The 14879-nt window shown below is 53.1% G+C and overlaps 1 protein-coding gene across 3 annotated transcripts in view; it reads left to right on the top strand.

Moving 5' to 3' along the window:
- The window catches only part of HTRA3 (HtrA serine peptidase 3), a 30967-nt gene extending 17135 nt beyond the window's left edge, over positions 1 to 13832 (top strand). The window contains exons 5-9 of one of the 3 annotated variants that reach the window (XM_026002345.2): positions 377 to 409; positions 1769 to 1883; positions 9425 to 9473; positions 11202 to 11297; positions 12680 to 13832. In XM_026002345.2, the coding sequence (XP_025858130.2) occupies positions 377 to 409; positions 1769 to 1883; positions 9425 to 9473; positions 11202 to 11297; positions 12680 to 12845 (459 nt within the window). In that variant the 3' untranslated portion in view covers positions 12846 to 13832. Of the gene's footprint in view, positions 1 to 376; positions 410 to 1768; positions 1884 to 2541; positions 3461 to 9424; positions 9474 to 11201; positions 11298 to 12679 lie in introns of those variants that run through there. The other 2 variants (XM_072737617.1, XM_072737616.1) reach the window with 2 other exon arrangements.
- The last annotated feature ends 1047 nt before the right edge of the window (positions 13833 to 14879 follow it).

Below are 14879 nucleotides of genomic sequence, written 5' to 3' on the forward strand. Positions count from 1 at the left end.
CTTACAGAGCACTCTGCCCCGGCCCAGCATGCCCACCTCTCTGGGTTTGCCATGACCTGGACTCTTCTGGAAGTGTTAGCCTTTGTAGAGAGCCCTGGAGGCGGGTGGGATAGAACTGAGCCGTGGGTCGGGTTGGGGGGAGCCTGTGAGGTCTGTGCGGGGAGCATTGGTCACCAAACAGCCGTGCGCTTGGCCTCTGGGGCCTCAGCTCTCTCACCTGTGGAATGGGTGCAGTGAGGCCTTTCGAGATGCTGTTGGGAGTGAGATTTGATTATCTGTTTCTGTGCTGGTTGAAACGAGGGTGGGAAGACAGAGCTTCGGGAGCCCTCTGGCAGGGCTCAGGGCTCCCCTAACGTCGCGTGTCCTCTGCTTGCAGTACGGGAACTCCGGGGGACCCCTGGTGAACCTGGTAAGTGTCCCCAAGTGTAGGGCCCTCTAGTGCTCTGGGGCTCTGCTCCCGTGGCCATACAACCTGGAGGCGGGATGCAACCCCAAAGATGGACCTTGAAGCTTCACACGCAATAGCTGGGCTAAAGGCCCAGAAGGAGGACATGGCCCCAGGCACCAGCTGCCCTGGGCCTCCATCCCCCCCTAGAGATACTGCATTGTCAGAGGAATAAGGATGACCCAGAACAGCAGCCAGACAGGGACCACATGCCCAGCGAGGACGGGGGCGGCAGGGGAGACACAGGTCAGGGCTGGTCACTGCTCCGGGCCCCCATCCTTGCATTTACATGTGAGGAGAGGGGGCATCCTTGTTCTGTCCCAGTTTTCTCAGTCACCACTCCCCCACATCTGTCCTGGGCCCCAGAGTGGGACTCCTTCTCATACCAGGTGAAATTTATAGAATAAACCAGGAGTTCAGTTCAGAAATCAGTTCAGCTCCTGGGCCCTGAATTACCGGCTGCCATCCCCACCCCAGGGAGCTCCCATCCATGCCACAGTGTGTCAGACCCGAGCACGCCCAAGTGTGATGTGAGGAACAGTGAGGAGACACTGGAGAAATACAGGCAGGGAGGGCTGCCTGGAGGCGGGAGTGTCTAATCTGGGCTGTGGAGACTAAGGGTTTGGGGCTTAGGAGATACACAGGAGAAAGTCCAGGGAGAAGGTGCCACATGAGCAGGAGGGGTCAGAGGGAGCTTCACCCTGCCCCCCAGCCCCCTGAGCAGCCCTGCAGCTGTTCAGCAGGACGGGAGGCCACAGCATGGTTGTTCATGAAAGCTGTGCAGGTGGGCTTTATGCTGGAGGCCAGAAAAGCAGGGGTGCGTGCTGGGCTGCAGGGAGGAGCACCTTCCCGAGGGTGTCAAGAACAAGGTGTCTGCTGACCCATGCTGTAGCCTTGAAGGGGTGCAGGGCAGGGGCAGGGCGGGAGGCCAAGTCCCAGGGGATGGAGGGGGGGCACTGGGAAGCTGCCCTGGCCTCACACCCCTAGCCCCACTTCTAGGACGAAGGGAGAGAGGCCCCAGGCCCATAGGCATCATCGCCCCCTGTCCGGGCTCCAGCCTCTTGGGATGCTGTGGAGGTGGAGGTGTGCTCCTCCTCAGTGGGCACCGCCTGAGGAGCAGAGGGAGAGAGGGGACCAGGTGTGGAGGGAGGAGTGGGAGGCGAACCCTGAAGGGCCTCCCAGGATGGCTTCTGGATGCCCCAGGAGCCTCCCAGCAAGAGGCAGTGCTGGCCAGGTGGGCCCTGGAAGCCAGGTGCGGGGCGGGTGCAGACAGGGTGCTGGGGCCCCCCTCCCCAGTGATGCCCCTCTGACTGCCCTGCCCAGGATGGCGAGGTCATTGGCATCAACACGCTTAAGGTGGCAGCCGGCATCTCCTTCGCCATCCCCTCGGACCGCATCACACGCTTCCTCACGGAGTTCCAGGACAAGCACGTCAAAGGTGCGGCGCTGCCCCGGGGCTGCTGAGGGAGGGGACGGGCAGGGGGCCCCCTGCTTTCCTGCATGTGCTCCCCTTCTGGCTGGGGGTCCCCCACTCACCTCCCACCTCCAGCAGCTTCCACCCCTCAGGCTCCACTTCTCTGGGTGGCTGCAGACAGAACTGGTAGTGTGTCCTTCCCTCCCTTCCTCCCCGCCGCCCCCATCCTTCCTCTTCCCTTCCCTCCTCCTTTCCATCCACCCACCCACCCCCCATCTACCCATCTGCCCTTTTATCTACCCCTCTGCCTACCTATCCACCCTTTCTCCCCCATCCTCCCTCCCTCCCATGTGCTCATCCCTGAGCACTCCTGCTTCTAGCCTGAGGTCATGCAGACTGTCCCAGAGGGGAGCCTGTACCCTGGGGAGCAGAGCCCAAGCCCCTGATCCCTGGAAGGCGTCTTCCTCTCAGCACCCCACACAGGGGTGCCCAGGCCTTCTCCCACTGCTGGATGGCCATGAGCATCCACCTGGTGGAGGCCTTGGCCAGGCACGGGTGACTCTCCCCAGTGAGGGCCCATCACTCTCTTAAAGTTGGTCACAGCTGCTTTCCGAGGGAGGGTCATATGGCTCCTGATCTCGGGAGCCTCCTGGTGGCCTCCACCTTCCTGCCTTTCATTTAGCCCAGTGAACCAGTGAATGTCTCCCTCCTGCCGTTTTGTCTCCTGTGCCCACCTGGCCAACGCCCAGATCTGCCTCAGCCCCACCACTCACACCTTCAAACTGCTTCCATGTCTCCTCCCAGCCCCCTCACCAGCAGTTCATTGAGAGCATGGGGCTTCTTCATGCTGGCCCTGTCCTCCACGATCCCATCAGCCAAGCACATGGAGCCCCGTGTGGCCAAGACCAGTGCCATGAGGACTGGTCACGTGAAGAACCACTGTTGAGGAAGGACTCCACTGGGTTCATCGGTGTCCCTCATGTGAAGATGGCCAGGAGCCAGGGCAGAGCCAGTCTTCCCTAAAGAAGCTGAAGGCTTCTTCTGTTGGATGGGTTGGGGACCATTTAACACCACATCTTTTCTCCTTGCCTGCCAGGAAGCTCAGAACTCAAGCCGGGTTGCGCCTTCATACCTGTCATAGTCTTGATGCTTTCTCTAATAACTGAGCTTTTCTAGTATAATTACCCTCCCTCCTGCTCCAAGGGTGCCTTGGACTTTGGCTACCTTCCTGGAAGTTGATGGATCTGCATTTTGCACAGGTTGAGCTGTTAGGTCACTGTTGGGAAGTGGATGATAGCGTCCTCTTGCTTCTTGCTTCTCTCTTCCTCTCCTCTCTCAGATGAGAACCAGCAGGGGCCACCAGGGTTCATTCCTTTATTGTACAGAGACTGTCCCTGTCAGTGCTCACCTCACCCCAGACCCCCTGGGAAACACTCATTCCCTGTCCCCAGAGCTGTCACCTCCCTCAGGACACGTGGATGAATCAAAGAGCCCAATCAATCCTAGCTGGATGATCGAATCTATAATTTAAAGCCCTTCTGAAATTGATTGGTGTTCACTCCTGCTTTTTTTTTTCTTAATAAAATTATCAAAATACTTAACCAGTTAATCCAAAGTTCTTTAAAACAGACCATCCTTAAACCAAGGAGTGTGAAGGTGCGTTTCTTGTTCCTGTCTAGGGTGTGGGGCGCAGAGGCCTCTGGGGTCTCTTAGGGGAAGAGGAGTCACCATGCTGGTCCAAGGGAGCCTCAGTGTCAGGCCCCAGGAGTTTGGGGGTTCAGCTAGCCTTAGCACTAGAGTGTACCCCAGGAGTGTTTGGGCCAGTGGGGCCAGGTGGTTATGGATATCTGCCCCTCTGTGAACTATGGGAGCCAGTGGTCACATCCAGCCTGGGGCGTGGACTTGGTACTCGTCTCCTGCCCCCGGGGGTGGGGGGTGTCTCTGTGGCCCCGTGCTATAGGGAGGCACCAGAGGTTCTGGCAAGAAGACCCTAGAATGCACGTTCCCTGGCCACGAGGTCCCAGGCAGACCGGGGACACCTGCGTGCTGGAGTGCTTCCCCAGTAGAGCAGGAGGCGGCAGCAGGAGGCAGGGGAGAGGTGGGCAGGACCCATGCTGGGGAGCCCACTGTCCCTCCTTCAAGATGCCCGAGGCTGTAGTGTCCCCGAAGCCTGAGCTCGGCTCTCTGCCAGCGCAGCGGCTAGGACCAGGACTCAGCGGCGTCAGGGCTGCAGAGCAGGTCTGGGAGCAGAAGGAACCACAGTGAATGTCATTCCTGCGCGGAGCCTGGGGTCCCGTGGGTTGGGAGCCAAACACGCGTGCAACCCTGAGCTTTCATTCCAGCGAGGGCACTGGGCCACAGGAGCTCCAGTATGTCCTACGAGGGCAGAGTAGGGAGGGAGGCCCGTGGGGGGAAGGAGAGGGGATGCAGAGGGGGCCTGGGGCGGGTGGGTGGCTGGAGGGACCAGTAGGGAGTCCACCACAGGAAATGCTCCTGGCAGCCTGGGTGGGGGGGCGGCAGCTGCAGGATGAGGAGTGGTTGGGTCTTGGTCAGTTTTGAACTTGGAGCCAACAGGGCTTGGAAGGCGGGGTACAAAGTGTGAGCAAGGCAGAGGGGCATTTCCTGGGATGGGGTTCAGGGGCAGATCAGGGATCAGCCCTGATGCCCAAGAAACTGTCAGTGTGAGCCGCTTTCTGCCTTGGTTTGGGGTTTTGTTGTGAAATTCCTGTTCCACACAGCGAACCCGGTCCAGCGGCATTAGTGTGCATGCAGTTTAGGGGGAGCTGCCCGGCTTTGAAGGAACACTCGGGCAGGACCTCCAGCCGACCTCCTTGTTCCCAGCGCACGGGACCCTCCGCATATGGGTGACCTCCCTGTGAAGGAGGAGACACAAGGGTGTCTGCTGACCTAGAGACTCAGTGCGTCCCCCCTGCACCAGCCCCACATTGGGCTGGGCCTGCTGGCTCTGGGGAGTGGGCAGTGGGCTTCCAACCAAGGACTCTAACGAGCAGGCCCCTGCCTTGTGGGTGGCAGGGCTGCACATCTGCCCGGCCAGGGCACTGCTCACGCACAAGCCCGGGAAGCTCAGTCCCCTTCCTGTTTTGAAGAATGACCTTGGGGTTCTGAGCAGCTGACAGAGAGCCGGCTCCGTGCAGGAGCAGGATGCAGGGCTGAGGCCTCTGCTAGGGCTTCCCTCCTGTCCTCTGAGGAACTGGCCCCGTCTATGGATTGTAATGCCATCTAGGGAGTGATTCCCAGATTCCCATAGCCAGCCTGGCCCCATCTCAGAGTGCCATACTGGGATTCTCAGCTGCCCTTGTCCCCACAGACCCTTCCAAACCCAGAGGTCCTTTCAAAACATAGGGCAGACCATGGGCCCCTCTGTTGGAAAGCGTCCCCAGGCTGCACCTGCTGGAGGTAAAGACCAAAGCCATGGGCCCAGCAGAGCTGTGAGCCTCTCCTCACCATCCTGGCCTCACATCACTCAGAGCCACCCATTCCCAACCATCATCCATCCTCTGTGCAGAAATGTCAGTTTAGGTATTTTGCCCACTTTAAAAAGTTGGGTTATTTTATGTTCTTACTAGGTTTTGAGAGGGGTCTGGATGCATCCTGGATGGGAGTCTTTGTTGGGGAAACGAGCTGCCAATGTCTCTTCCTGCTGCTTAACTTTTCATTTCCCTGACTTCACCTTCAAAGAGCGGATGTTTTATAAATTTTTATGAAGTCTCATTTACCAGTTTTTTTTTAATGGATCATGCATGTGAAGTTGTATCCAAGAAATCTGGGCTCACCAAAGTCAGGAAAATTTACTTCTACATCTCCTAGCAGTTTACTTTCTGAGGCCTTCAAGTTAGGACAATGATGCATTTTGAGTTAATTTGTTTAAAGAGTGCCGAGTATGAATCAAAATTCTTTTTTTTTCTTTCTGCTTTGGATAGTCAGTTTCTCTAGCACTGTCTTTTTCCCCACTGAACTGCATTTGCTCCTTTGTTGAAAATAAAATGAGCCCATCCTCTCTGGCTTATCTGTCTGTCTGTCCATCTATGCCAGCTTCACTCTGTCCTGATTATTGCAGCTCTGCAGTGTCTTCAGGTCAGGTGACACCAGCCGTCCCACTGTGTCCCATCTCCAAAGCCATCCTGGTTTTTCCATATCCTTTGCATTTCCATATGGATTTTAGAATCAGCTTGCCAACCCCTGATTCCAATTTCAATTATTGCAATTGTTTTAAATTTCAATTTCCGATTGCTTGTTACTACAATATACAAATAAAGTTGATTTTCGTATGTTGTTTCATCGTAAGAGATCCCGTGACCTTGACAGCTTGTGCTGGTAGGAATTTTTGTGGGCTCCATCACAGATGATTCTGTAGTCTGTGCACAGAGATGGTTTTGCTTCTTTCTTTCCAGCCTGGATGCTTTTTCTTTTGTTCTTACCTAGCTGGAGTCTCCATACGATATTGAATATAAGTGTTGAGAATGGATGTCCTGGCATTCGTTGTTTCTGCCCTTGGGGAGAAGTCTCTAGTCTCTCACCAGCAAGTAGGATGTGCTTGTAGGTGTCCTTCATTGGATGGAAAAAGTTCCCTTCTATTTGTAGTTTCTATTAGGAACAGATGTTAGAAGATTTTGTCAAACACGTTTTCTGCACCTTTTGAGATGATGGTTTCCCTTAGTCTGTTAATGTGGTAAATTGCATTGGTTGATTTTTGAATGTCATACCATCCTTACATTCCTGGCATAAAGCTCCTTCAATCGTGATGTATTATTCTTTGTATATATTGTTGGATTTCATTTGTTGGAAATGTCTAAAGGTTTTTTCCAGCTGTCTTCATGAGGGATGCTGGTCTAGTTTTCTCCCTCCCGATTTTGGTATCAGGATGATAGTTGGGAAGTTGTTTAGGAAGAACACTTTTTTGTCTTTAGTTCTCTGCTACAAGACTGCTTTACCATTTTTAAGATTTATTTATTTATTTATTCATGATAGACATAGAGAGAGAGAGAGGCAGAGACACAGGCAGAGGGAGAAGCAGGCTCCATGCTGGGAGCCCAACGTGGGACTCGATCCCGGGACTCCAGGATCACGCCCTGGGCCAAAGGCAGGCGCCAAACCGCTGAGCCACCCAGGGATCCCAAGACTGCTTTACTTTTGACACCCTGTTGACCAAATGTTAGGGGCTTCCCTGTACTAGTTGGCTGTCCTACCATTTCACCCAAGTCTGACACTGGCTACCTGGAGATAGTGTCAGAAGCCATGGTTAAGGACGCACAAGACTGTCCCCGATTTCAGATGCCAATCGCAAGTCCAGGATGTCACCTGTGCTTCTGACCCACTGGCTGGCTCCCTCGTTGGGTTTAATCATTTGCTGGAGGAACTCACAGAGCTCAGGAAAACAGTTTACTTACTAGATGACCAGTTTGTGTGTAAATAAAGAAGATTAATTCAAGAACAATAATAGGAGAGATGCACGAGACAGGTCTGGGAAAGGATGCAGAGCACCTACACATTCACCAACCTAAAAGCTCTCTGACCTGCCCTCTTGGGGTTGTATGGAGACTTTACTATGTAGTAAAGCCATGAACCATGATTGGTTCAGCCACTGCCAATTATTTCCACTTCCAGCTCTTCACCTCTCCCCAGAGGTGGAGTGGAGGTTGGGGTTGAAAGTTTGACCACCTGATCACATCATAGATTTCCTAGCAACCAGCCCCATCCTTAGGGGCTTCTCAAAATCACCTCCATAACATACACTCAGGAGTGGCTGAAAGGGGTTTATGGTGTGAGTAACAGAAGATACCCATCTCACATTTATCACTGTGAGGCTTCAGGGGCTGGCAGCAAAAGAGCCCTTGTCACTGGGAATTACAGAAGTCTTAGGGGCCATGTTCTGGGAACCATAAACGGAAATGGAAACATGTATTTCTTATTTTAAAATCACAACATCACAGAAGTATTCACTCATTTTCAATGTTCTAGAAGGGTTTGTACAGAGAGGATATTATTTCTTTCCTAAACATTAGGTAGCATTCTCCTGTGGGACCATCTGGGCCTGAAGTTTTCTTTGTGGGAAGATTTTTAAGTTCAAAATAGAGGTGGAGCTACTGTGGTTATCTGCTTCTTCTTGAGTGGGATCAAGTAGTTTAGAAACTTTAAGAAATGTGTGCATTGTATCTGAGTTGTCAGATGGGTTGACATCCAGTTATTCATTAATTACATCTTACTACCTTTTCAATACTGTAGGATCTGTGGTGATGTCACCTCTCCCATGCCTGATCTGGATATGGATAATTGTCTTGTCTTTTTCTTTTTTCTTCTTTTGGCTGATCAGTCTAGCTGAAAGCTTATCAATTTTATTGATCTCCAAGAATAAGCTGTTGCTCATGTATTCTCTATTAAATTTGGGTTTTCTATCGCACTAATTTCTAGTCTTTATTATTCCCTTTCTTCTGCTTACATTGGGTTTCATTTGCTCTTCTCTTTCTGGTTCTTAAGGTAAAAGCTGAGAACAGTGATGTGAGACCTTTCTTATTCTGTGATATTCGCACTCTGGTATTATAATTTCCTCCATGTACTACTTCACCTGTACCTCACAAATGTCAATAGGTCATTTTCCCTTTTTTATCTAGTTTTAAATACTTTCTAATTTCCTTTTGATTTCTACTTTGAAGATGGGTTATTTAGAAGTGTGTTGTTTAGTTTTTAAATTATTGTAAATCAGGATGCCTGGGTGACTCAGTGGTTGAGTGTCTGCCTTCGGCTCAGGGCATGATTCTGGGGTCCGGGATGGAGTCCTGCATTGGGCTCCCTGCGAGGAGCCTGCTTCTGCCTCTGCCTATGTCTGCCTCTCTCTGTGTATCTCTCATGAATTAATAAATGAAATCTTTTTAAAAATTATTGGAAATCTTCTAGATAATCTCCTATTAGCGATTTCTACCTTAATTTCATTGTTGTCAGAGAGCAGGTTTTTATGATATAACGTTTTGATTGTACTGAGACTTGTTTTGTGATTCAAATAAGTAAATGTTACTTCTAGGGCTAAGATACCTTCTAAGTCACAGGTTGGCATAGCCAAGGGGATAGATAGAGCTGCTGCCTTAGCACGTTGTGTGTTTAAGTCTTCAACTGGAGGGCCTGGCACATGGCTAGTGCTCACTAGGCATTCCTGGCTAATGTTCTACTTTATGGGGAAAGCAGGAGAAGGTAACAAGTTCAGATCTGAAAAGGAAAGTTTGGGGAACCTGCAAGATGGAGGCTGGAGAGGAGAGCCCCATTGGCCATTGGGGTTTGGGTGTGGGGCTCAGCAGCAGAGAAGCTGTGGGGGCTGATGTGGTTGCATGGGACCTGAGGGCAAGGATGGGCATGAAGTCACCAGACTAGACAGGACATCTCCCAACACCTCAATGGCAGCTTGGAGGAGAGAGGCAACTCTAGGCCTGTGAGCACATGGGATGGATCCTGTTGCTTTCTGCTCCTGGGAGGAATTTGGCTCCCACCCGGTGCCTCAGGGAGGGCAGAGGCTTTCATAACAGCTCTAACAGAGTCCTATAATGTTTTGTTCTCAGACTGGAAGAAGCGTTTCATTGGCATACGGATGCGGACCATCACACCTAGGTGAGTGTCTGAGGATGCAGCCCTGCTGTCCCTCCATCTTCATCCCTCACCTCAGCTCTCCTCCCAGACCTTGCCCAGGTGTGCTCAGCCACCTGCAAGTGTTCCACTGGGCCATACAGAGTCAGACTCCCAAGTCTCTGCTTAGGCCAAACCTCTGCCTGCAATGCCTTTTCCTCCTTTGTCTAATGGGTTCCTTCAGCCCCCTGAGGACTCACAAATTACCACAAACTTGGTGCCTTAAGACAATAGGAATCCATTCTTTGGAAGATCTGAATGCCAGTAGTCCAAAATCAGGGTGTCAGGAATGGCAGGGTGCTCCAGATGTTTCTTAGTTTGCAGCCACATCACCCCAATCTCTACCTCTATCCTCATGTGGCCTCCTCTGTGTATCTGTGTCCAAATATCCCCCTTCTTTCTCTTATAAAAGCACCAGCCCTTGGATTTAGGTCCCACCCTAAGTCAAGGTGACCCTATCTAGAGATCCTTAACCAATGAGATCTTTAGAGACCCTATTTCTAAACAAAGTCACATTCTAAGGTTCTGAGTGGGCATGAATTTTTGGGAGGCACTGTTCTATTCCACATGCCACTCAAGTGGGAGGAGTACCACCTCTACTCCCTGCAAACCTGTGCTTCCCTTCCAAGCATTACACTGGTCTCATGGGCTGGAATTGCCTGTTTGTGCCCTGTCCCCTCAACTTTGAACCTGAGCTCCTTGGGAGTGAGAACTGTGTTCCAATCATCAGTACCACATATGCAGCAGAGTAGGTGGCTGGAAACACTGATAGTGAAATAAAGGGTGCGGTGGGTAAAGAAAAGGAGAGAGGGAGGGAAAGAAGGGAAGCAGAGAGAGAAAAATATACAAAGTCAAGTCCAAGAATTTGAAGAAGGAGGTCACTGCATTGAGGGCTCTGGGGAGAACTAAAGCATGCTCAACTGACTATACCCTCAAACCTATGCAGCCTCTAAAATGATCATTCTTCCCAGTTCAACTGTTAATCTAGGGATTAAATCTGGAAGCCATTTGTAATCAAGACCAATATACCAATTTATCTAAATGTGTTCTTTCTTTCTCTCTTTCATCCACCCATCCATCACACCATTTGTCCATCCATCACATCATCCTTTGATCAGTCTGTCACACTACCCATCTGTCTATTCATCCATCACACATCCATCCATCCATTCATCCATCCATCATCATTCCATCAATCTATCACACCGTCCATCCGTCCATCACACCATCCCTCCATCTATCCATCACACATCCCTCCATCCTACCATCCTTCCATCCATCTATCACACCACCTGTCCAGTCTTCTGTCTATCCAGTCCATGACTCACTCATTGCTCATCCTTCATCTATCCGCTTATTCATCATTCCTTCCATCCATCCATTTTCTCATCCATTCTTCTACCTTTCCTTCCTTCCTCTCATACCTCATCCCGCCCACCCTCCCAACTATCCATCACCTTCCCCTGTCTACACTTCTAACCATCCATCTTCAGTAAACTTTCTCTTGAGGAGCCCATGTCGAGTGGGGGACACTGAGAAGAACCAGTGACAACCCGGAGTGGTCAATGGTGGGACAGAGCAGTGCCGAGATTTAAAGGAGATGCCTCTTCTGGCCCAGGTGGGGGGGGGGGGAAACGGTGGGGGCAGCTTTCTGCCAAGGAGTCAGTTTAGAGGCTCAGAAGAAATGCATTAATGGTGGAACTACCTTTTCAGTTTGGTGGAAGAACTAAAGGCCAGCAATCCAGACTTCCCATCAGTCAGCAGTGGAATTTATGTGCAAGAGGTTGTTCCAAACTCACCTTCTCAGAGGTAGGTTGTACTATGGGAAGCAGGGAAGCCAGACTGGAGGAAAGCAGACACTCTGGAGAGTGGAATTGGGTGGGCACGAGGCCTAGGGTGGGCCCACTTCAGCGATCTTGCATAACCTTGAGCTCCCGGCACATGACATGGCATGGAAGTGGCAGGTGGCATTCTAGCCTATCATCTAAGCCAGGGGCAGGCTGGAGAGATGAAGTACCCTGTAGAGCATTGGCACTGCCCTTCCATGGCTGGGCACGTCCTTTCCTTTGGGTCAGGAGAGACAGAGTAGTGGAGACCCCTCAGAGCTCAAACCCCAATCCAGCCTACCTCCCACCAGCCCGCTGGGCCCACCTGGGTCTTCCTAGGCCTATTTCCTCATCTACAAAATGGACACAATTGGGCCTACTCTTTCTCCTCTGAGGAGACCTTGTCCAGACCAAATGAGACAAAGCATTATTTTCTTTGAAACCTCTAAGTACCAGAAAAATATTGACTTTCTGCAACACCAGGAGCCAAGGCAACTAGTGTAGTGCAGGTACCACATGCTTGTATGGCCCATGTAGGGCCCAGAAGGAACCTGAGCAAGCCCCTTCCCTCCTTTGCCACAGGTCAGTACAGTGGGTGGGCTGCATCCAGTCAGTGGTCTAAATGGTAATCCCTGGAGCTGGAGGTCATTCACATGGGGTCTGTGAGGGACGAGGGCAGGGTGTGGGATGGAGGGGAGCCAGACAGGCAGGCCTCCAGCCCCACAGGGCCCCTTCAGCCAAACAGGACCTCTCTTCCTGTTTGCTGTGCTGTGCTGCTTCAGCGGCTGTGCAGGAAGTTGTGGACCCTGTAGCGCATGGGCTCAGTCCACAGCTGGCCTGCAATAGAAGTTGTTGGAACATAGATCCATGAAACCAAAGAATTACCACCAAACTGAGGGTTTCAGCAGTTACCAGGAGTGGCCACAGGCAGGCCGCCTCAAGAGCCAAAGTGATGGGATCAGTAGCAAGGGTGGCTGCTGCTGACCAAGGCTACCTAATCTGTTAGCCCTCACTGCAGCCTGGACCTCGAAATCTGCAGGTGTGTTCCCACATAGGACTGCAGATGTGGAAACTGAGGCTCAAAGGGGCCAAGTGTCTGACCTGTGGCAGCCCAGCTAAAAGAACTGCACCCAGAACTTGAACCCAGGCCCTCGTGATATAGAGAAGAAGCCAGCTCACAAAACACAAGCCATTGTAGGACATTGGTTTCCACCTGGTGTAGGAACCTTGGAGTCAGGACACTATTCTTACTGGTTGAAATGATTTTTCTTAAACTGCCTCTGTTCACCTGATTGTCCCCCAAACAGGGTCTGGGTCCCGGGGCGGGGGGGAACATGCAGTAACTGGGTGTCTCTCCATTGGCAGAGGGGGCATCCAAGATGGCGACATCATCGTCAAGGTCAACGGGCGCCCTCTGGCGGACTCAAGTGAGCTGCAGGAGGCTGTCCTGACGGAGTCCCCTCTGCTGCTGGAGGTGCGGCGGGGGAATGATGACATCCTGTTCAGCATCTCTCCGGAGGTGGTTCTGTGAGGGTGGGGCCCCCTCCCCACATTGCCGAGTGCCAGAGCCTGCAGCCTGGGACGGGTGCCAGCTGAGAGGTCCCATCCAGAGCCACGGCCTCCCACGGGGTCAGGACGAAGGACCACAGACGGTCCTCAGTAGAGCCAGTGGCCTCCTCCTGGCCATCCAGGGGCAGAGCCGCAGGCAGGGCTTGGCCAGGGACCCACCTCAGCCTCAGGAAGGTTGACTTCTATGTGATCATGCCATGGGGACAGCTGGATGCCTCCCTTGTACAGATGCTCCTGAAGGCCACCTTCCAAGAGCCCAGGATATCCAGAACACTCCTCTGGAGTTCCCTCACAGCTCCCACCCTCCCTTCTACACCCCTGCCTTTACACCTGTCCAACCTCTGTCTGAATGCCCAGGCTGCTCCTACCCCATCTCCCCTCCCACTCACCTGCTCAGGTCAGTTCCCGAGCCTGTCCTCCCCGAGAAAGGCCTCTCATCCCCCACACCAGACACCACAGTGTCCACCACATTGAATGACCTGGGCTGTTGCTCCGCCAGCTTGGAGGCCCTGGAGGGTGGCCGTGTCTGACTCCCTTCGGGAGTCAAGTGTGGGGACCTGGCCCAGATTGGTCCCGAGGGTACCCTGGCTTCTCATCTGTGATGAGGGTACCCTGTGGCTTCCCAGGGGGGAGAGAGCCTGGCCAGGAACAAAGTGCCTGACACCCTCTGGAAGGCCACCTGTCCTCCTGAAGGTGACCATGGGGCAGGGGGCAGAGGAAGCCCCCTGACAAGGGGAGGGGTGACGAGGACTGAGCCGGCTTCGCCTCCCCTGTGCTGTTCTGCAAGGGGCAGTCGACTCCTGGAATCACCCACCAGAGCGGCTGGGGAGCGCGCGTCATGTGTCGAGGTGTATTTGTGAGCTTCGCTGTACAGTGGATTCCCCCGTATGCTTGTACTGTATGTTTCTCTACTGTATGAAAATTAAAGTTTACAAGCACATGGTCCTCAGCCCGCGGGTACTAAGGGTAGCCCACCCCGCCAGCCACAGCTTCTCTTGGATCTGGAGCTAATTTTCCAGTCAGCCGAAGGCCTGGGAACACCCAGGCCCTGGGGCATAGGGCTGCTCCCCACTTGCTCCTAGTCTGTGGTCTCAGGCAAGTCGTCTCCCTGCCCCTGCCTCGTCCTCAACCCAGGTGCGGAGGAACACCGATACCACTGTCCCCGAGGCCAGGGGGCGGAGCACTTGGAAGGGTACCTGGCTTACTGTGAGCCCAGCTGAGCCAGGCTAGTGTGCCAGTCCTAAAGCTTCTCTGTATCTGCTCCACATCACCCTTGCTTCAGACCCACCAGTGATGGGGAAACGAGGCAGGAAGAGACAAAGCAGATTGCCCAGGGATGCAGCAGAGGCAGGGGGTGGGGGGCTCCGAGCAGGGTATAGAGCCATGAGTTGCCCAGGGCAGGCCCCCCTGAGTAATAAGCGGGGGGCCCCAGGGTGAGGTGAGCAAGCTGGGTGCCCAGCTGATCTGAGAGGGAGGGGCCAAGGCCTGGGTTCTGGACCGCCCCGGTCCCAGCCTTGCAGGGCGGCAGGGCTTGCCCAGCTGGCCTCTGGGCAGCTGTGTAACTGCTGGACACCTTCTCCCTAGGGAGGAGTGAACAACTGCAGGACTTCAAGCCCTTCCAGGCTCTGAGATCCTGAGGCTCGACAGGTCCAGATTTAAATAAGCCCACCATGGGGCACTTTTAGAAGATGGCCCCAGGTGGCTGTGGCCTTAGGCCGCCGTGGGAATTCTGGTTGGTACCTAAAGGGACTCATGAGACAGGCACACCAGGCATTGGTGATGCTGGATGCAGCTGGCTGTGCACTGTGGCCAGCCAACTAGATGGAGAGAATCAGACCAAAGAGCACCTGGCACCCACCCTGGGAAAGGACCAGAAACTATTGCAAGCAGCTGTGAGTGAGGACGCCGTGATCTGCTTCAACACCCCGGTTTTGCAATCCTTGGGCTCTGATTACCACGTGTACTGAGCACCGCTCCCCACACCCAGGCCACACGG

The sequence above is a fragment of the Vulpes vulpes genome, chromosome 14, assembly GCF_048418805.1.
Source record: "Vulpes vulpes isolate BD-2025 chromosome 14, VulVul3, whole genome shotgun sequence".
In the NCBI taxonomy this organism is placed as follows: domain Eukaryota; kingdom Metazoa; phylum Chordata; class Mammalia; order Carnivora; family Canidae; genus Vulpes; species Vulpes vulpes.